At 39.9% G+C, this 23,074-nt stretch overlaps 1 protein-coding gene across 1 annotated transcript in view; it reads right to left on the bottom strand.

Moving 5' to 3' along the window:
* The window catches only part of SLC35F1 (solute carrier family 35 member F1), a gene marked incomplete at both ends in the record, with an annotated part of 243,849 nt that overhangs the window by 40,006 nt on the left and 180,769 nt on the right, over positions 1-23,074 (bottom strand). Inside the window, one exon of the mRNA XM_084285172.1 lies at positions 9,440-9,567. Coding sequence (XP_084141298.1) covers positions 9,440-9,567 — 128 coding nt within the window. The remainder of the gene's footprint in view (positions 1-9,439; positions 9,568-23,074) is intronic.

The following is a 23,074-nucleotide window of genomic DNA, read 5'->3' as shown; positions in this document are numbered from 1 at the left end:
AAAACTGCCTCCAGCAGTCCTCATGATGCTGTTCTTTACAGACCAAACACAAAGAGGAGCAATGGCTGAAAGACCATCAGAAATTGTACGAGTTCCTTGGTTTGCACAGGAAATCTGCTTTGCCTCTGAAGAGTCCGTAATGTATACAGCATACAACAGACCTAACACTCAATATCTTTTTTGTTTTGTAAAAACACACTTGAGAAACATAACTTATATGCTATAAGTTTTTTCTTTTTTTTTTTTTTTTTTTCTTTCTTTCTTCTTTTTTTTTTTTTTTTCCATAGACAGTTTGCAGCCTATTGGAATAATGTTTCCATGCTGTGACCTTATCTCTCACCGAGCTCTTTTCCATCCAGGCCTGGGAACAAAACAGTGGCCAGCTGAATTCTTCTGACAGCCAAGCAACTGTGGTCTTCTTGGTGGACACCACTTGCCCTGGGAGGCTCTCCTCCATGGCTGTGCATTTTTCATGCAGAGAGAGGCCGAGTTGCCCTCGTGTGCCCACCTAAGCAGCTCTTATGGCCTACAGCCCAGATCTGACAAGAGCCCTAAAACCAGAACTTCAAGAACAAACTTCAGAAATTTGAAAACACAGAGGTGTTTTAAGAAACTACTTATAACCCCTCCACTAACAGTTACTATGTCCTACTGAAAACTCAGTGTCTGGTGGTTCTATTTTGTGCAACCATCACTAGAGCAAACATTTGATTTTGGAAGATCAGGAACTCCAGTCACTTACAAAAACAGCTTTTAAGAACAAATTTAAGAATATGAAGATGTCAACTTTCAGTTACTCACTACTGTCTTTCAAGAGACACAGAGTGACTCTGGATATTTTTAACCCCTAACACCTGGAATATAGACCTCACACAAATGACATGGCACTACATGTGCATTGTGGGCAGCAGGTCTATTCTGGGCTGCTTTACCTGCTCTGGGCTAAGCACACAAAAAGAACATTTCCTTGTGAAAATGAGGTATGCATTAGGGTGCTCGTGTGATTTCCGCAGCAAGTTTTAAAAATTGCTTCTACCTGCAGCATGTGTACTTCAACATGCAAATTCCAACTAAGAGTCTTTTTGAGGAAGATTTTAAAAATTCTTCTCATTTCATGAATATTTAAACACACTTATGCTTTCAAGTATGTGAAGATGTCTCTTTCAAGCACTAACTTCAAGGGAAGCATGAACAGAACCTGCCACAAACAGCTAATGCTGACATCAGTGCGAAAACGTATGTCTCTTTGGGACTAGTAGTCCAAGGTCTGACCCACGAACTGCTATTAGCAATACTGCAGCATCATCAGATATAAACAGTGAATGCAGGTAACATCCATTGACGTTACATAGTTCTTGAATTGTACTTTGTTTACACCTGTAATTAAACAATGGGGTAGATAGAATACCTTACTACAATATGAGCATCAAGATAACCTAGGATATATTGCTTAAATACCCTTAAGGTGTAGCTTTACATTTCAGTTCTTCCAGACTGAATTCACTCTGACTTTCTTTTTTCTTCCAATAAACCTGCCTAACAGAAGAAAAAATGCACATATATTCTACAGACAAAAGATGTGCCATCATGGATTACCTGATGTGTGATAGGGCTTTCTTATGTTCTTTGTTGCTTTTTCTTTTGTTTGTTATTTGTCTTTTCAGTGATTAATAAAATACATTATATCTAATTGCCATTTTCCCAACTATAAAACTTCTATAATAACTAAGATAAATTATGCTTTGCTTGAATTTCATTCACAGTACATAAAGGTCAATCATTTACCAATATTTCACTTGGAATTATCTTCTATATTTTCCTTCTTTTTAATTGCTTATTCAAAGGTACTGAATATACCCTGTCATTATGTTAAATTAATGAGTGACCTGATTTTAGTCAAAAATACTATTTTAATCATACAAGTTTTCAGATCTCACTGAACTAAAGGAAAACATGCTTCCTATTTTGCCACGGAAAGATATGAAAACTGAAATCAAAGTGTGCAGACAGCTTGAACATTCTGTACAGGGGGAAGCAGAAGAACAGCTCTTTGCTTTGACCTTGCCATATTTTTCTGTGGCTTCCTTTACTGAGAGCTCTGAATTGGGTCACTTCAGAAGGCAGGATATAATAATCTATAATCTATTGGTATATCATTCTACTGCAACTACCTTTTATTATAAAAATGCTGTGTTGCTTTAGAGATTGAAGAGTCTTATTTGATTCTAAAAGATATTACACTGCCTCTGAGTCTGTTGGTACACAACATTAAAATTATTTCCTCTGTTTATTCGTTTGTTAAAGCACACTCACTTCATTATACTTGTGACTCACAAACACTCTCTTGCTAACAATAAACACACAGTCTCTGATCTCACAAATTCAGCGTGTGCCTGAACACACAGAGTAAGAACGTGCTGCTAGTGGTTGGAAAGGAGAGCTGGCAAGCTTTAGAGAAAAGGTCTGTAGTACAGAGGGTGAACTGCTGATCTGCAGCAATATCAAAAAGAAAAAAGCTGGTCAGCAAGCTTCCTGTGGGAGCAGCTGAGCTGAATCTTCCTTTTTAAACATTCATTATTTTTTTTCCTCCAGTTATAAGCCCTTTTTTTTTCACATTAGGAGTTTCTCATTAGTGCTGCCCTCAAACTAATCATGCAGAGAATCAGCTGCACCCTCCATTCAGCTGGCTCTCCAGAGCAGCGAGATCAATGAGATCAGTGTCACAACCGCCCAACTTTGTCTTGTCAAGTAGATGTGATGGCTACTGAAAGGCAGTAAGAGGACTGGTAAGTTTAATGCAACAGCAAGTGCTATATCCAGGAAGAGATGCACCTTCTGACACATATTTTGCTTTTCAGTCAAAGGAAGAAACAGTTTGCCATCCACTCCAGCAGTCTCTCTGTTCCAGTTTTCCCACTGCTTTCACAATGCCACACTCTCTTGATTTCACTATAAGTTACACGTGCACAAAACCAGCTGAGACGTGAAGCCTCATGGAGCTGGCTGCCAGCTGCCAGGGGAACTGCTCAGCAATTATGCTGACCTGAAACTGAAACCTTTTGCAAAGAAGGTGTGGATGCTGGTGATGTTTCTGACAGATTTATTTTAAGCAATTCAAATAAAGAAGAAGCTTTTGTTTTGTTTTGTTTTTGTTTTGTTTTCTGATGTGTTTCTACCTTTTGTTACAATTTTACTGCTTTCCTGAATGGTTTTATGTACCTACAGAATTAATTTTAGAAGTCTTCATGCTTTCATTAAGCCAAAATATAGGGTACTGTCGGTAGATAGGTCGGTGAAAGAAACTGTTAACAATGTCATTTGTTTACAAAAAATGTAAAAAAGGTTTATTTTCACTACATGGAAGAAACAAAAGCCATAAGACACCTCCCAGTCTGAAGTCTCTCTAAATTAAATTAATATTTGGCCCACAAGGTCTCTTAACTAGTTTTCTTTGGGCCACATGATGGGTGTTTCTATAAATGTTCTCATCAGTTCCTTTAATTCTTTTCCAGAATTTTCCTTTTTTCCACGCAGAAAGTGGAACTCCATCAAAACTATCACTAGTGAAAGACCTTCACCTACACCTGCTTCACATGCACCAATACCTGAGACGAGGATTATTATGTCTCCAGCTTTTTGTGTACATAAAAGGAATTCATTGAGGTCTTGCAGTCATTTAAATGAAGAGTGGTGGTCACATCCAACCCACAGTTCCTCTACTCTTGATCCTTTATGTGCACACTCTTTACCACCAACATGAATAATCTCATCTTGACTCATTAAACTATATATATATATATATGTTAGGACACACCTCTTCATCCCTTCCTCTTATAATATGCACTCTAGCTATGCTTTTGTGAGATCTGCTCAAATACCATAGTGAAGGAAGAGTACAAACAAACCGGCTACTGAAATGGCCTTTCCTTTATCCAGCTTCCTTCTTTGACTGTAGCCACCACTGGCAGAAGAAGCCATTTTAATTCTAAGAAGCCATTCACTCATTCTAAGACAGCAGACAGCTGCCCCAGCAGTCACATACTTCTGTAGAAAAAAATGTCTTTTCTGCTTTGCTTCCCTCCCAAATAAGATGACTGAATATGGGCTTTGAAAGCCCTTTTCTCAAGGTTACTTATTAGAAACTTCTCTGTCACCAGTTGCTGTAAACTATGCAGAGGATTAGCTTCTGACATGGCCTAGGAAAAATCATGGATGTCTCCCACAGCAAATACTTTGCTTTTGTATTTCACCTGCAAGAATATGCAAAATAGGCACAGAACGCCAAAATCTCTGCTTTTGTAATGGGCACAGCTTCACTGACTTTAATGAGATTTTGCATATTTATGTTAGTGAAAAGCTTGGCTTGGAGTGAAATTTGCTATGAGAGGCAGGAGCTCTGGATACCTGCTGTTAAGCTTACTCCAAAAACATGGAGAGAGACTGAAGGGGGCTGGTTTGTGAGCTATGGGTTTGTAACAGCTAAAAGACAGAACAACAACTCAAAATATGATAAAAAACAAATGCAAGCTACACCCCACAGACCCTCACAGTATAAATGTATGGTAGGCACAACACCATTCTGCAAACCTGATTAACATTGCACTATTCCCTCACTGCCCTGAAGCAAAACAGGAAAATATGGTCAATCTTACATGCATGGGATGCGGGGAGGTAGGGAGGGAGTGGAATTTCTCTCTGCTTCTGAGATATTTCACATTAGTGAGTGCTGGGCAAGGTGGATCAACAGCTTCAATATTACAAATCCCCTGCTCATCACCTCCCAGATTTGCTTCAAAATTATCTCAAACCTTCTGCCTCAATGCACATTGAGTCCGTGGGGACCGAGAACAAAGCAAAGCCTATTGCCAACCAGCACTTCTATAATAAGCACCTACCGCTGACTTCTTTCCTTTTCTGGTGGCAGTTGTTGAGGTATGAAAACTGCCACAGGTAATTGGAAGTATGATGTACTGCTGAGGCTCACAGTGATCTAAGAGTAGCTGAGAACATCAGCACCGAAATTTTATCGTCTGTCTCTTGGTGTCTGTAAATCCCAGCTTTTACTACCTTTGTTTTCATCATGCCAATCAAAAGCTTGATTGCCCAAGGAATAAATTACCACATAAATCACTGTTTGGAAACATTGCTCTGTCTTTGACAATGCCTTATTTCTGTGACACTGGATGCATATTCCACAGTTCCATCTTGAAAGACATTGCACAAATAGTCTGGATGATGTCGCAACAGGGAAAAAGGATTACAGTACCACTAGGAAGAACAACACAACAGTGTGATATGCAGGTGGATAGAAAATTGTATTTGCAGAAAGGAGAGCTAATTACTGTGGGGGCAAAGAGGGAGAAGGGAGAGGACAGTCTTCCTCGTAATGCAGCCTGATATGATGAGAAAACTCTTATATGGAAGCTATGGTTACAAATGTCGAAGTCAAAGTCCAAGCATAGTTTCAAAAAAAAAAAAAAAATTATCTAAATAATTGCAAGAACTTCAGAATCTTTTAATTCCCTCTGGGGTAACTAATTTTATTTGCTGCATAAAAGATGTCTCTAACAGTAGTTAAAACATCCTTCCTAAATAATTATTAAACCTTCCACACGCCTACATCAGAGTTGTCTTAAAAACAGTCAGGTTAAGTATGGAAGGTATTACCACAGGCAGTCTTGGAACTTAGGTGTATAGTTTTAAAATAAATCTACAGGATCTAGTTCTAGTATACATGGGACTGTTTACTGCACCTGCTACTACTGATGTTCAAGAAGATTGCAAAATCTAGTGCAATTTAGATCAATTACATCAAAGAGTAAATAAAAATAAAAGTTTTTGGCTATCTGTGAATCAGAACAAATGCACCCAAGAGCATTAAGTGTGGCTGATCTCTGGCAATTATTGAGCTATGTGTTTTTGGAAGTCTAAGTTAATCCCTGGACAAACTGCTTCACCTTTTACATGGTGTATAATTAGTCTTCTTTAAAGTACACTTTAGGAGACAATCTTCACTTACAAGGCTGGTGTTCTGAGCATTTTCCTGGATGTGTGATGGTTGAGTTTCAGTCCCCCCCCAGGTGAGATGGAATTAACTCAAGCCCCTTATGTATTGTTTTAACAGCTATGACTATATGTAAACAGTGGCTCTACCTTTGTAATTCAGAAAGCACTTCAGACTTCCTGTAAGCACTTGAGGTATGCTAAGATCATCTCTAATAAATTGTGTTCTTCAGGCTACTTCGATGCAGGAATACTTAGCTTTTGAATTTTAAAATGGGGGCAGGTGTTTAGGTAGCAAAAGCCATCAATACAGAAGCACTCTATGCATGCAATGAATGAACATGAAGCTACAAAGAAAGAGCAACCTGTGAGATTCAAATGCAAGTTTTCACATCCCAGGAACATGCTCTCAACACCAGGTTAGTACATGTATACACAGATCAAGAGATGCTAGCTGTCCACAGCATTTTAGATATATAAAAATTAGGTACCTAAAGGGTACCTTGGATTTTATCCTTAGCTGAAGCCTTGGAGTCTGAAACGAACAATGGATTGGTATTCAATTTGATTATTTTATGTCAGTTTATAAGTGAGGTCTTTTCTGTTTGAAGTTCTTTCTTTCTCTTTTTTTTTTTTTTTTTTTTTTAAAAAAAAAAAAAGGAAAATTCCACATTTTTAGGCTGTACAGTTCTGTTTTCATCTCATGGTGGAGCTGAGCACCACGTTCTCGGACAATAATTATAGAGTAACCAAGGATTTGAAACAAACAGAAGCACATCCAAAAGCAAAGGTCAGGTACCATATTAATCTCTGATTTATGCCTTTGTGTCCTTGCTCACTGTGGTTCTGAAGGAAACTGGTAAAAGACCTATAAGAAACTTTATCAGAAAATTCTGTTTTCCCAACCCAAGATCTCTTAAAGGAAAATTTAAAGTAAAATTTAGGAAAGATCTGGGTGCAAAATAGCAGGTAGAAGTAGAGCACCATTTTCAGTCTTTTTCTGCAACCACAATGAGATAATGTTGGGAGGGTTGGCAGGGCTGTGAGATGTAGTTTTAACCAGAAATATTGATACTACTGAGTTCAGAGCTACTTGGCTAACAAAGTTGTTGAGTGCTTGGAGTTGTCCAGTGAAAGCAGAACTGCAGATCCATTGCAATAAAGGTATATTTTTACAGTTAAACTTTTAAACTTTGGCTTTTAGCTGGGAGCAGCTTAATGTTCTGTGCCTAAAAGCACCACAAGTCCAGTACATTCATATGTTAGTTTTGGATGATAGAGCACAGATATCATGTGGAAAAGGTATGTGCTATAAAACTGTTTTCCTGCTGAAACAGTCCATTTACCACCACTATAAAAACACTGCAAAATTTCTCACTTACAAATTTCAATCTGTTAATAAGTCTAAAAAATTAAGGTCTCTTATTTTCTCCCCATCACAAAAGACTTGGTACCTGTGAGCATTTATGGCCTCCCACATAGTGCTCTGGTAGGATGATGTCTTTCAGAAGATCCTTTCAGCAGAGTAGTCGTGTTTGCTCCTTCAGAAACCAGATTCTAGGAGCAGCTGGCTATTTTACACCTTTTACTTTCCATTTCATACCAATTAGACTAATGTGGTTTCAGGCTGAATAATCTCCCGAGCTCCTTCTGTTTCATCGCCAGGTGAAATAGGGTCTTGTTTGTCTACAACTTACCAAACATGTGATTCAACATCTTAATGTGTTAGCTCATATGCTAACCATTCTGACCATGTCTTGGGGTTTCTCTATACTTAGAAGCTCATTCAAATTATGTCATGAAGTGAGTTTAAAATGCAGCATATATTCTTGAGTCGCTCCATGTGTATTTGAGCAATCCAGGACAGCTGGGGGAAAAGGAGATTTTGCACTCCTCACTCCTGGAAAAACACCTGATGACATTTGAGCTTCTACCTCTTCCCTCTTTCAAGCCATTTTCTAGGCTTTCTTTCTAGGGGAAAGAGAACTGAGTTCTGTTGCAAACTTTATGTGGAAGAGGTCTAAATAGACAAAGCTGCCTGTATCGTATGACAGTTCTCATCTTCTATCCTTCCTATCTCTCAGGGGCTCATTTCAGCTAACAAATTCAGCTGAGACACTGGCAATGCCCTTAAACTGTCCTTTCATGGATGCAGCCAGACCTCTGAAACACGCTTGTTGGTGGCTGCAGGAGATGGGATTTAATGACCTAGATTGCCTTACTAAGGCCATTATTCCTACATGCTATAAGTGAACATGCAAAAGAAGCAGTTCAGCTTTTGCTTTTCTATTGGAGGCTTTTAGTAGCTATAAAATCAGACAGTATTCAGTTGGATTTATGTTTTACTCTGTACTGACTAATATGATGTGGAACAGTGTTAAAAGTGTTATTAAATAGTCTGGGAATGCTTCAACGAATTCTCAAAAAATTCTCAAATGACTCCAATGGTAGAGGCATTTGTGAATATTTAGATTAGATCTAAGATTCAGATTCCTTGGATTTATAGTTTTCTTCTGGTTTTGCTTCTTATTCAGATAAACATGCTCAGTGTTTTCCAGTATCACTTGTTCAAATGTGGAAGAGATATATTCCTAATTAGCTTTGGTTTTGCAGAACTTTAAGTGCTACTCTATTATTTTACTGGCTCTAAAGCAAACTTCAGGCAAATAAGGTGTAAAATAACCTGAACACTACCTAGGGTTGCCCAGTGATTTAGACATAATGTAAAAAAAGGAGTAGGTTTGTTTTAGAACAAGTAGCAATGAAGTATGTAATGATTTCCCAGGACAGACAATTTCCATTTTCTTAAAAATGTTTCTATTATTCACTGCTGCATTTCAAAGGAAAGAAGACTCAGTCTTTGGTGCCTGTATTTAAAATATACGGGTTAGATTTTTGGAGAAGTCTCCACCCTAGTTTTTTTTCACTGCGTGTACATTTTTTTTAAGGGAAGATACACTTTTGATAGCTGCAATTATATAACATAATACACCAAACTACTTGTGTAAGACTTCTTCATCACATCTACATTAATTTTACTTAATGACAAGTTTTACACTCAGACCTGATTACCGAATTCTAAAGGAAGTGCTTGTATTGTTTCCAAGTCCAACAGAAATGAAAAGAAAACATATCTTCCTATATGAAAATATTTCCTTGAAGGAACAAATTAAGATTAGGTCAAAAATGTGATTATGTGTGGTTTAGCACAGCCCAATAACATGAAAGACAGTGAGGTTTTGTACAGTTTGGAAAATACTGACCAATAAAACTAGTACAATATGAACAAAATGTCTTGTGAGACCGCATTAAAAACCACAGAGAAGATACAGGAAGGAACTAGCTGTCAGTGTACTGAAGCCAATGGAAGCTGAAACATTGATCACATCATGCCTGTTATATTACCTCAAAAAGAGAAAATCCTTTGTGTACTTACCTGTACACTAGTAAGAGTGGTGTACTGATAAGCTTTGACAACCAGGTAATTGGCTTCTATATCTATTATCCCTAGGATCATGTACTTCCACCATCTCCTTTTCAAAATTGCCAGCAAGTTTTCTTCTCCTGTGGTTAAAAAAAATAAAAATAAAAGGGAGAGAGTGAAAAGAAGATTTATGTAAAAGAGTTAGGTTTATATGCACAAAGTACCTGCATGTCAAGAGAAATTATCTAGAAGATATCTTGCATTTACAATATGTGGCTGAAAAGCACTATATATTACTAGGTATGGCAAGGAGGTGAAAACTAATACACCCTACTTGTCTTACAGAAATGAAAACAGCCAGCTTGGCAAAGTAAGTTGTGAAGGCCAGGCTGCCACTTCATTTGAGATGTAAACAATGCCAGCAAAAACAAGGGCAACTCGGGCAGGCTGTAGAAGTGTTCTTAGTTTTACTTTTATACACACAAACATGTATATATACACTTATAAATTGCTAAAGAACAGAGCTGTTATTACCTACACTTATACTTTCCACACACACTGGTAAATGCTGCATTACACATGATGCTTCTTGCCACAAGTGGGGGATTACCAGTGTTTGTAACTATGATGGGATATGAGGGCAGGCCAGCAATAGCAAAACTTCTGGGCAGACTACAGATCCTGATCAAAGGATAGCTACTAAGATCCTAGGGGTCCAAAGTACCAGACTTGTTTGTAGGATGGCTGCGCTGAGATGGACAGACAGACTGCATGACAGGTTTCTCTGCTCCCTGGACCAGCTTCTGAAGGAGGCAGGTTTGCTCTGTGGTGCCTTGCATGGGAGCCCTGCCAATCACCCAAGACTTAATTTCCACCATGTAAAGACTGACAGTACAATACAGCCTGCAGATCAAACCCACAACTTTCAAAAGGTCAAAGCAGTCCTCATGCTAGGCTAGGGATTATTATTGCTCTCAGTGAAAAAGAAACCAGCTCATTAGTGAGGGTGGGCAAACCTGGTACTTATTTGCATGACAGTATGCTCCAGTCACAATGGGACCCCGCTGTGAAAGGGGCTGGGCAAACTGATTGTTAGTGAGCACGGTAAGATTTTATGTCTTTAAGAGTGTGCAGCCCTAACAGGGATCTAAGTGGGCTTGACCTGTGCTGTGAAAGAACCAGAAACAGAATTTGAACTGTCTCGAAAGTTTAAAAAGAAATCCACTATCTTGAGAATTGTTCCTTTTGCTGCAGCATTTCCAAGTGTCTGTGATCATCAAAATAAGCTGTGGAAAATACAGAAGAAAGGGAACATTACTGTCAGTTGGCACCAAAACTTGCTCAGGCTTCCCAATTCTCCCTCATCATTTTCCACCATTACGAGTGGGTTCGTTCTCGGGTTCAAACAGAACCTGGTGATATGCATACCATGAGACTGTAAGAAATGGCAGGCTCTCCAGAGCACAGGATTATCACAAATCTCATGAATGCAAACACAGAAAAATGGATAATTACTTCAGAAATTCATTCAAAATCTGAGCTGGTACATCTTGGCTCCACCAACTGACTTGAATGGATATTTACCTCAACAAAGCATCTGAATAATCTGCATGTTCATTAACACTCACATATATACACACATCTAGTAGAATATAATTAGGCAACAACATAATTATTACAGTGATAATGACACAATGCACAACTGTAAATGCTAAAAAGCTTTATTTCCTGTCCTTCCTTCCTTCCTTCCTCCCTTCCTTCCTCCCTCCCTCCCTCCCTCCCTCCCTTCCTTCCTTCCTTCCTTCCTTCCTTCCTTCCTTCCTTCCTTCCTTCCTTCCTTCCTTCCTTCCTTCCTTCCTTCCTTCCTTCCTTCCTTTTTCTCTTTTTCTCTTTCTTTCTCTCTCTCAATAAGCTGAAACAAGACAGTGAGGAGGCTAATTATTTAAGACCCTAAGTAAGAATGAGTCAGTACATTCAAGTACACCACACTTTCCTGTTACCACCAACTCACAGGAGAACTTTCACTAAAAAGAAATTCCCACCCTTTGTTTGCACTGGGGTTCAGGAACAATACATTTCAGGCATGAATTATGACTAGATTTGTGTATTTGTTATGAGCAAGCAGAAAGAGGAAAGTTTTAGATCTTATTTTGCAGAACATTTAGGGACGTATTTTCAAAAGAAGCATTTGAGATTAGATGTCCTAACTCCTACTAAAATCAGTGTAAAACATGCAGATAAATCCTTCCCAGGTACTGAAACTCTCTCTAATTTTTGTGCTGCCCAGATAACACCTTTAAAATACCAACTGAAAAACACTAAGACAATTGAAAGGCATTTCAGAGCAAATTTTGAGAATGCTTAAAATACAAAGACATCAAACTACTGGGCAGTACAGAGCTCTCAGTGTCACAGTAGTCTTTATTCCAACAGCAAAAATCCCACTTAAGCCTGCTTTTGATAGTTAGCCCCCTACCTACAAAGCAGACAGAAGAAGCAGGCTCAAGCTTCTGAGCCTGGCATTAGGCTCCCTGGCCAAGGACTAAGGACAAATCTCAGGGAAGCTGTGGTGCCTTTGGTTTGTCAGTGCTTTCTTTCTCCAGCTTCAGCTTCCAACCACAGGTCACTGTACTGTTCAGATGTAGCCAAATAAGTTAGCTATGAAAAGCAATGTATAGGCATAAGCTCTGGCTAAAAGGTAAAGTCAGAGTTTCCAGAGGTGGAAATTAATGGATCTACAGTTTTAACTGACATTCATAATTCTCCCTTTTGTTTTCTCAACCCTTGCTGGGCTAATGACAGAAATAAGAAAAATATATGGCAAGTGGTATTTTGATATAAATCTCTGAGATGTTCCCAACTTCAAAAGATCAGGTTGAGCTGAGAAGGCTCTGCAGAGCAAAAAGCAATGACAAAATGAATTTATGCAGGCACCGTGCAGCTCTGATGAACATTGGTTTAGCTTCACAGCAAGTGTCTTTGTCTCACCCAGTGGAAAGCAGAGAGACATACAGGCATTCAGCATGACAGAGATAAAATAGAGAATTTGTTCCTGGAAAAAAATCTTGTGCACAAGCTGCATCTTTCTCTGTGGAACACACTTTGTCTTTGCTTCCATTCACAGGTCTGGTTTCTGACATGGGTCCTTTTGTCCACATTAGCTTCTACCATGTTTAATACATTGTTAATTTGGGGGCTGTTACTTGTTTACTCTCCTCTATTTCTTTGGCATTGTCATCAAAATTCATAGAGGCAATGAATTGCTCTTAAAGTGGGAGGCTTTCTGTGAAGAGGGCAGGAGAAAGATGAACATCTGTAGTGGGTTTTAACCCAAAGCTATGGACAAGTCAAGGAAGAGGTGAGTGGAGTCCTGGTTTTGGGATGGGGCTGAAATCAAGCACCATATTGACATATCACTGTTCTGCAAGAGAGACCCAGCAGAAGGCAGTGATGCAAGACAGTCTGGAGAAGGTGCGGCAGCAGGAGAGGACCTCTGGACAATAATTACAGACAGATGGCATCTTCTGTGAATACAGTGACAACACAGAGAAGGGAAATGGGATAGCAGTTAGGTAGGTAAGCCTCTACTTGCAGAGACTCAAAAGAGAACTAGAGGGCATCAAGAGGTTCATTCAAAAGTCTACAGCCGAACTGGGAATAAACATCACCTTTGCCTTACAACCCGAGGGAAAAAAAAAAAAAAAACACCACTCAATTACAAACAAAACAAAGAAAGGCATTTTTTTTCTCTCTCTCTCTTTTCCTTGATGAAAAATCAAAGCAAATTCATTAATTGGGCATTATGAGTTGTACGACAGAAGGACCAAATGTAGATGCCTAAATCTGACCTAGCTGGTAAGGCATTTTAAAGCATTATTCACCTGACATATTCCAGCTGGATTGTTTAGGATGAGACAACCAGTGTTTTGAAAACAAACATCTCTCCCACTGAATGTAAAGGCATGAGAGATTATGTCAAATTGTGTGTTTTTGTTATTATCTCAATAGGGCTGTGACTAAGGCTTCCAGCCAGTCCTATAAACAATAAAACAGACGGGTGCTGGTTAGCTTAAAGGCAACACTTACTGCAAGCCAACAGAACATATCAGTGTCAGTGAACACGCATTAATGTGAGTGCATGGAGTAATGCCATCTAGATAGTGCCATTTTGTGATGGAGATCCCCTTTCAAAAAATGAAAACAAAGCCCTAACTTCTGTCAGTGCTTGAGCTTTTGAGAATTTGAGCCTTCATACTCAGCCTAATCCAAATGTACTGCAAAGTTAAAGGCAAACTGCGTATTATGAATGTTTTTAGATTCAGAGGTCTAACATACTGTTAACACAGAGAAGTACAAATCCTCTCTTTGTTCTTTTGAGAAGGACAGGTTTGGATTTCTTTTTTTGTTTGTTTGTGTTTTTTACTAATTTTGCAGTGAACCACACTCCTGACAGTTATATATACAGAGGAGCTTTAGTGTTTGAAAAAAAAAAAAAAAAAAAAAAAGCTACAGCTTTGCCTCTGCTGGCTCAAATTAAAAATCAACAAATAAGCTGCTTTGTAGAAGAGATGATTTTACATCATATAATAAGGATTTACCCCTGGGGGTTTACAAAATTAAAAATAAATTAGAGAGAAAATTAAAAGAGGCTTTAGCTGTGCAGTGTCTACCAAAAATGCATATATACATGTGCAAAAACCTTTTCGCATTCACCCACACAGCCACAGAGGTACAATAAAAAAACAACAGCCATTAAGACAGCAAATTCCCAATTATTTGTATATGGGCTTGGGACACAGGTGGAATAACAGCACTGCCAGACCAGAAAATAAGCATATTGCTTCTCTTTCATCTGCTGCAGTCTGTCCCTTTTAATTCAGATGACAACTTGCTATTTAGATCAGATCATCAAAGGCACTATGCTCTCCTTCTGCGTTACAGCACAGAGCTCAGCAGAAGAGAATTAAATGTATGCAGGAGACTTGCAAGGGGGAAGGCAAAGTAAGTGTGCAGAGAGGGAGCTCTGCCTAGCATCCTGTTTCTCTGCTGCCCTACCAGGACTGCTGGAGTCAGGCAGTTGAGATGCAGAAGTTTCATGGAGGATGAAGATGAGATCAGAATGTACTTATCATCATTGCTTTGAAAAGCAATCTCAGTTAGAAAGCACAATTATGGGATAATTGTTTCTTTTCCATTTTCACACACTACAGCAAGTCTTGCAGATAAGGAACTTGACCAGTACAAGCAACGCTTCTCTTCTTCTTCTTCACAGACCTTGTAGTCATCCAGCCCTGCTGCAGAACAAGGGAAGAGAGGCAGTCAAGTGGGGCAATGCCCTGCAGGGGTAATAGGGATCTGTTTTGCTTTACTACATTACCTAAACATCAGGAAGCACTTCTTCACTGTGCAGGTGATGGAGCAGTGGCACAGGTAACCCAGTGAGTGGTGTGTCCCTCCTTGGAGGTCTTCAAAAGCCACCCAGACATGGTCCTGGGCATCCTGCTCCGGGTGTCCCTGCTCAAGCAGGGGGTTGGACCGGGTGACATCCAGAGGTCCCTCCCAACCTCAACCATCCCGTGAGGCTGTGGCAGGACCAAGAGGCTCCCATGCCTGAAAATTAAAATCCTGCTTGCCTCCTGCTTTGCCAAGATGCTGGTTCAGTGGGTGCAAAGCCTGTTGTAGATGCCTTTCAGCTCTCCATAAAGGTCAAAAGAAGTGTCCCTCTTCTGTGAGATTTTAAATCCTTGACCCATAATAGTTTCTTATTTCATTATAACTATCTGTATTACTGATGTCTACTTTATGGTAGTACTGTTGCCTAAAGGCAAACCACTACTACTGCTTAATTATTCACGCAATAGAGAAAATGTCCTCTTACAAGGATGCTCCTCTGATCTTCCTTCACAAAGCACCTAAGTATACTCCATTTAGTACATTTGTTCTATACCATGTTTTCAGAAAACCTTTGGAGTGCCTAGATAATCTTAACTCTTTTTCCCTCCCCCAAATACCCAATCTTATCCAGGGCTCCTGTCTGCTTCCCCTCCTGCAGTGGGAGAGGTGCAGCTGCCCCGCGTTGTGGCCGCAGCCAGCTCACAGCCCTCCAGCTGCTGGCCACCATTCCTGCTGCTTGCCCGGTGCTGCCACTCGCGGTGGTGGGGCTGCACAGAGAGCCAGACCAAAGAACTGCTGACAAACTGCCACCGAAGCTGTGGGTGTGCCCAGAGAGCTTTCGGGTTTTCCTGTCATACATACTGAAGGAAATCTGCAACAGATGGTGCTGCTGAGGTGGGACGTGATCACAGGATACCAGCTGGTTGCAGACCCAGCGCAGTGGGACAGGTATGCCATGGGAACATATCTTCACCTTCGTCTGGAGTAAATCTCATTTACCAGTCACAAACAGAACTAGCTCATCATAAGTGTTTAGACTTGCTGTTTCCCTTTAGACATTCTGCACATTAGGCTGGAGAGGTTTTGGCTACACCAGAAAGAGAGACAGAACTGGCACTTCTCCTTTTGCCTCAGCCCTGGATGTAAATCACAGGAACTGAAATCAGATCTAGGAACTTGAACATGCATTTTCACAAAATACGATTAATTTTTGATGCCTTGATTTTGATCCAGCCCAAGCTCTGTAGCTAGATATGATAATCTTCAGATGTTTTCTTATTTCAGAAGATTACAAGTGTCATGGACTGAGTGCAGCCCCCAATCCCCATTCCCTTGCACCCCTCGGGGGGAGGAGGTGGAAGAGCATGGATGGGGGGAAGGTGTTTTTAGTTTGCTTCTAGTTTCTCACTGGTCTGGTCTGTTAAGTAATAGGCAATAAATTACATTTATCTCCCTATGATGAGTCTGTTTTGCCTGTGACGATAATTGTTGAGTGATCTCCCTGCCTTTATCTCAACCCTTGAGCCCTTTTCATCATATTTTCTCCCCCTTTCCCTTTGAGGAGGGGGAGTGGGAGAGCAGCTGTGGTGGAGCTCGGCTGCCCAGCTGGGTAAAACCACCACAGCAGTCTGTGACAAGAACCACGCCGAACCTGAGGAAAGCTCTGAAGAGCACATTGTTTCAAAAGAAATGGGCCTCCAAGCACTCAGCCCTTTAAAATGTCAAGATGTTTAATGACCTCTAAGATGCTTCTAGCACACAAACTTTTCACTTAAGTTGTTTAACCTCCTAGCCTAAACTTGGGTAAGAACCCTTCTTGACCTGGCAGCTTGCTTCCTGGGAGAGGCACTTGCACTGACTTAACGCAGGGGTACACAAGTGCTCTGACAAGCTGGAGCTTTTCCTCAAACCTGAGCTTTTGTGAGGTCATTATGTCCTCGTACATGACATTTTCAAAACTGATTTCTGATCTACAGTACTCTTCGATTTAAGTTAACTCTGAACTAACGTTCTGGTCTGCCAGATTTCAGGGTTAAACCTGTCTCTGTCTCACACAGAAATACTTCAAAACAATCCTATTTCTTTACCCTATAAGCTCTGAAGCCAGGCACTTTTTTCATTGTTTAGCCTATTTTATCTAGTGTGAAGCTACTTATAGCACTGTAAAGAAAGGATTTGAAAAGAAAAAAAAAATCTTGCTTTCAAATATACCAGAGTATTAGTGGCGGTAAAGAAATCTGTATACATCTCTGTATGTTATTTATAAATGTGTAATTTGCATGAATAATTTACCCTCCTGGATGATTTTAGATGTATTAATCATATTCATAAGACTTACTCAAAGTCAAATAATCTTAAAAGAAATAATGTTCATTGTTTAAGGTAGAGGAATCAGTTATGATGGATAGGCTTTCTTTTTCTTCTCCTTTTATCAACTCATTACGAAAGGTTGGTCCAGCCATATACCCACTCTGTGACATTTGTCCCTCAGCAGAAAGATATGAATAATGGATTATCTACTTATTATTCATGATTCTTATAAAGTTTATTCCCCAAAGCATGAGATTTCCCTGAGATGGTCAGAAAAAAAAAAAAGACAATGCCAATTGCCATTGTTATTAACCAGCCATAGATCAAGCAGATCCAACAGAACTTGAATTTTTAGCCTTGTCTTTAAGGGTGTAAGGAAATCAAGGAGTGTGTATCTTTCTCAGCTCGCCATCAATAACGTTTGAAAACAGTAATCCAATTTAAATCTAATTTGACACAGACAGAGTGCAAAGCTATTAGTTCCTACAGTTTTACTGTGAAAAGGTAACTGAGCAGGAAAGAGAAAACCTAGCACCACTGCCATAAAGAAAAGACTTGGAGGTGAATTCATTATTAGACACCAGAGAGCAGTCTCCGTATCTTAGGCAGCAACTCACTCAGCCCTGAGACATCAACCCCTACGATATCAGGCGATGCTGGGGCTCCCAGAGCTGCTGCTTTTCAGCAGGTGCTGGCATGATGTATGGGCAAGGACATTACAGAGCAGACAGTACACAAGAAAAAGAACTTGCTCTCGTGGACTAAGAAACCTGAAGACAGCTACTAAGAAATAAACCTTCCTGATGATGAATACCAGGACAGTACTATAACGAGGAAAAATGCTGCTGGTGAGTAACTGAAAATGGGAGCATTGTCGTCTGTGGTATGTGCACTGAGGGCACATAGGCACTCTGGCACGGTGACAGTTCTCGTTAGTTTAGCAGTAGTGCTGAGGGACTTTAAAGCAGACTCAGATGGGACATGGATGTTAAAGACGCACCGTTGGCAGAATTAAAACTTTATCTGGAGTCAATAGTGTTAACTGAAAGTATGTAAAAGGCTATTTTTTGCACCATTTCATGTCATTGCCCTGGGCCAAGGGCAGAGCTGCAGACTTCAGAATAGATTAGGGCTGGGTATCTCAAGATGAATTTGACTTTACAGATGATCAATGATCTCTAGAGGTATTTTGGTATTCTTCTGTGTTAAAAAGGCTGCCAACATGCACCCAGTCCTCTTGGAGTATCTATTTGCAGTAGCGTCTGTTGATGGTTGGACCAGATGATCTTGAAGGTCTTTTCCAACCATAAAGATTCTATGATTCTAAGAGCTAGCAGAATTATTCCTATTCTGGGACTTTCTTCACTGCATTGGTGCTTTCTTCACTGCACTGTGCTAAGGTTTGCTAAACTTCCAAATTAAATATTAAGTATTATCCCTGGAGGAATACAGAAGCTTTGGGAATGCATCACCATCATGGGTTATACATGTAGTAAGGGCCTCACATCAGGACCACCACAGATTATTCAAGAAACTCTGCAGATTACACATGAAACAGAAAATGTAGGAGCGTAAAGCAATTGCACAGCTGGATTCTTCCTATCTCCACGGGTGACCAGTCACAGAGGCTCAAGAAAAGCACACAAGACACACCAAGTCTTTCACTGTTGGCCACAGCATGATCACCCTGTTTAATTCATGGCAGAAATTACAAAACGCACCACAGACGAGTAAACCCAGCTAAGAGAGAAAATGCAGGCATGGAGATATGGAAATGCTTGAAACCCAGTGACTATAAATAACACCCAGAGCTGGCACATTCAATAATTTGCCTATTTCTTGATACTTTCAGGATTTGTACACACCAGATATCACAATGCCATGTCTATAATTATCAAAACTACTTAAAAGAAACCTGTTTAGATCCTATGTAGCATGACCATCTTCTGAGGCATGTTACTAAAAGCATAAAACTTCACTGAACCATGTTGATTTATTGTCATAAGGCATCACATAACTACCCAGCTAGGCAATTATAGGCAATTCATCTGAAGAACTGTCTATTCATTATCACATAATCCTGAGCAAGTTACCCAGAACGATGATTAAGATTAGAAAACAAGCCAGATATTTTTTTGATGGGAAGCTGTTCAGAGCGGGTGGTATTTTGTTTTATCTGCAATGTACCTAAAACAATGGGGTCTTCACAGGACCTCTGGAAATGCAACAATCTTGAATATTGAATAACCAGATTAAAAAATATAAAAATCAGCACTATACATCTATGTATTAACATTAAGGAGAAAGCAATCTGGGATACAACAGAAACAATGAAGGGCAGCCTTACATCCTGGGTAAAGAGAGCGTAAAGCTTAAATCTCCATGTATATGGAAACAGATAATAAGGATTTGGATATGAAAGCATTTGTAGAGGGACATGACAGCAAGCCGTGTTGTGAGCACATATTACTGTATGCCACCCTTGTCCATGCACAGGCATGCTAATACAGCCCAAATGTGGCTCTGTGACAATGGATAGATCAAAATCAGAAAGTTTCAGTCCACCACCTATAGCACAGTTTCACTGGACGATCTGAGAGTCCTTTCTGCAGCAGTGTACAGACACACACATCACCTCAGCATCCCTTGTCTCATCAGGACACGCACACTGAGAGGAGCCTTGCAGTACAGTGCTTTGTTTTCTTCTGCCAGCATAGACAACCCAGCATTAACTAGGTCAACAAAGAACTTCCTTCTCTTGGTACGGCCACATCCACACCCAGGCATTGCCTGCAAATCAGTTCTGCACCTCCACGTGGGGTGCACTTCTTAATTCCTGAGCTTGAAGATCTGGGCTGAAGAACTACAGCCGTGTCATTTCTGACAAGAAAATCATAAATTTTCCATGTTTCAAACTCTGCAACAAGACAACTTATGGGTTTACAAAGCACTTCTAGCACGTGTATATTCAAAGTAGTACATTTTCGTGTATTCACTGCCAGCTTTCACATGCATAGTTGTCAGAACTAGCACATAAATGCAGTCATACTCAGAAAAGTGGGGAGTTGAGTTGTGGACACTGATGAAATACAGTTCAGACACTGTAAAATGCTCTAGATAGTACATTAAATGTTAATTAAATGCTGAGTGTCTATCAGCTTAGCTTCAGTAAATTGGTCAAAGCAACTTTGTAGCAGGGACTGAAACTTACCTGGTCTTGTTTTTAAGCAAAATAATGACTGGCATACAAAGTGAAAACCAAGGTCTTGTACAGACAAAGGAAATTTCATGTCCCCGCCCAGCACAGTCTTAAGCTATTTTATGAAGTCTGAAAAATGTAGAATCTAATTATTGTAGCTGTGCAACTGAAATAATGAGGAGATTGAGACTAGGACTGATAAGCAGTTAGATGCTACACTAATAAGCCGGAGGTCTGCAGTCCATCAAAAGTCTAGCAAAAATTACCTGCAGTGGGATGTACAAGCTGAGAAATACTCATTCAGTGCTATTACAACCTGAACTAAGCACCTAGTGCTGATGATGACTGAAGATCACGCACAAGCCTAAGGTATCCAAAAAGCAATTAACTGTATATAACATGTATTATTTTTCTGTGGTAGAAGATGATAGCCAACAGGAGTATGATAGAGAATTCCAGGGTCTCATTAAATATATAGAATAATAATGATGTGTAGTTCAGATCCTCCGGTATTACATTTCAGGAGTGCCAAATTCACTGTGCTGCTGCTTAAAGAATGAAAAACTAGTATTACACTCACTGGTTGCTATACTACCACAACAGAGAAACCCAAGTAATTCATACACTATTAAACTGAACTTCACATCTTGGAAGAGCTAAGAGATAAGAAATAACTTGGAAGAGTTAAGAGATATGCAGGTGCTTTTCAGAATGGTGTGGTTTGGGGCCCCTTTGGGTTCAGTCACAGGAGAGCTTGGGGCGAGAAGAGATCAGTGGGGAAGGGACCTGCTAGAAGAAGTGGCCAATACACACAGTTTGCCTTTAGGGTAAATGCAAGTAGATCACCATGGTGTCTAAAGATCCACCCTGAAATAATCATCACTCACTGACTCTGAAACTTTAAAACACTTTTTGTAAATTCTCCTGCAATATGTGATACTGCATCAGATATCATTCAGCAGAGCGCACTAAAAGTTAAATGTCTTCCACTCCTCCCCACCAAGAATTCAGGAGAAAGCGTATTGGAAAACACTGCTGAGGGATGCAAGAACTTGACACAACAGCTGTGAAGAGTGACTGGTCCTCTCTTGTCCCGGCTGACTGCCACAAAACTCAAAAAATCATAGCAATGAGCAACCTTAGTATAGAAAAGTGTTTCCTTTACGTGATTGCTAATTTTTAAGCAAATTGCTGAATACCTATCATGTTGTCTGAGCTTTAACAGTAATTGACACTGTAGCCTTTCCACAACACTGAAAAATAATACCTAATTATAAATGAGGCCAAGACTTTTGTTTGTTTGTTTGTTTGTTTTTAGGACTAAGGTGTTAGTAAGTTATTTTTGCTGATAACTGCAACCTGAGGTTCTATAATGTGAAACTGCAGGGCTAGAGTAGGAGGAACTTGCATCATGCACAATTAATATTCATGCTGAAATTCCAGCAACTGATGGGGTGCCCAACCATTAATGTGTGAATTATGACCACGTATCCCAACTACAAGATGCCCTTTCACACATCCAGCTTGTTACAGTTATGCTGGTATCACCAGTGACCATTTCTTCATTAACACATTTTCATATCCTTACACGCATATCTGACTCAGACACTATTGGTGTTCTTTGACAATTTCATCAGCCCAGTTGTGAATGTTAAACAAGACTCACCATTTTTCTCACTTCCCCTTATTTCACAGTCCAATTCCAGAGGCAGTTCAGTCATGCAACAACTGCTCAGCACATAAAAGTTCAGCCAAAGCACCTTCACAGAACAAGCTGCTGACACAAGCGACAGAGCACTGAGGGCTGCAAAGCACAGAGACAGAGCCGTTTTTGCTATTTTGTATATGAGAGTGGTGTAGTGATGCATCTAAGGTTGAGCAATGTATCAGCACAATGCTTCAAGAAGAGGAAACCATTCCAAAAGTAGGGGTCACCTTACCAATTCCATTTCTCATGGAAAACTCATCAAGAGCGGCAGGATGAAGGTATATCACACAAGATCAGACAGTCAGAAAGCATGAGCAGGCTATCTGACCCTCTCAGAGAAGAGATGCTACCTCATTTTCAGTGTTGGAAGACTCAAACTTCATCATAAAGGAGATGATGGATAAGTATGAATTCTTGTTTGCCAGCAGTAGTAAAGCAGCCCCATACTGTGAGAGAAGTGGAACAGTAAGCTTTCAGGAAATGCGGTTAATATAATCATTCTCATAAAACACTGGGTGGCATCTAGCATCAAGAAAAGTTTCATGTTGTAAAGAAAAGCTGGATGGAATTTTTTTATGGAAGACAAATCACAGGTGATGAACCTGCATGTGAACTTGATGGAAAAGGAGGTAACAGCTGCAGCTGATCACTGAAGGGAAAACTGAGGGTTCTGCAAGCCCATCAAGCAAGAATGAAACCGTTACTGAATATCCTGTAATTGTTCCTGTACTTTGATAACTTAAATGTACATTCATAGTTTTTAAATTAATGACCTTGATTTTCTACAGCCATGTGCCTAGTGAGCATAATCTGAGCAAAGACGAGTTACATCTGTTATGTCCAGTATGCTAATGCCTCCACGAAGTGCATGACAGTAGAGAATCTGAGCTATCTGTGGTGTTTCCAGCTTACAGACCTATAAAATGTAAAATGTGGCTCAGCCCTTTCAACCAACTTTACCACTGACAGTGAGATAAGCTATGTAACACGAGCACAGGTTTTTAAGGGAAATTTATGCAGGACAGCTCAGATGAAT

The sequence above is a fragment of the Netta rufina genome (assembly GCF_964035555.1).
Source record: "Netta rufina genome assembly, chromosome: 3".
Classification (NCBI taxonomy): Eukaryota; Metazoa; Chordata; class Aves; order Anseriformes; family Anatidae; genus Netta; species Netta rufina.
Note: the sequence above shows the minus strand (reverse complement) of the source record. Positions and strands in the feature narration are given on the sequence as shown.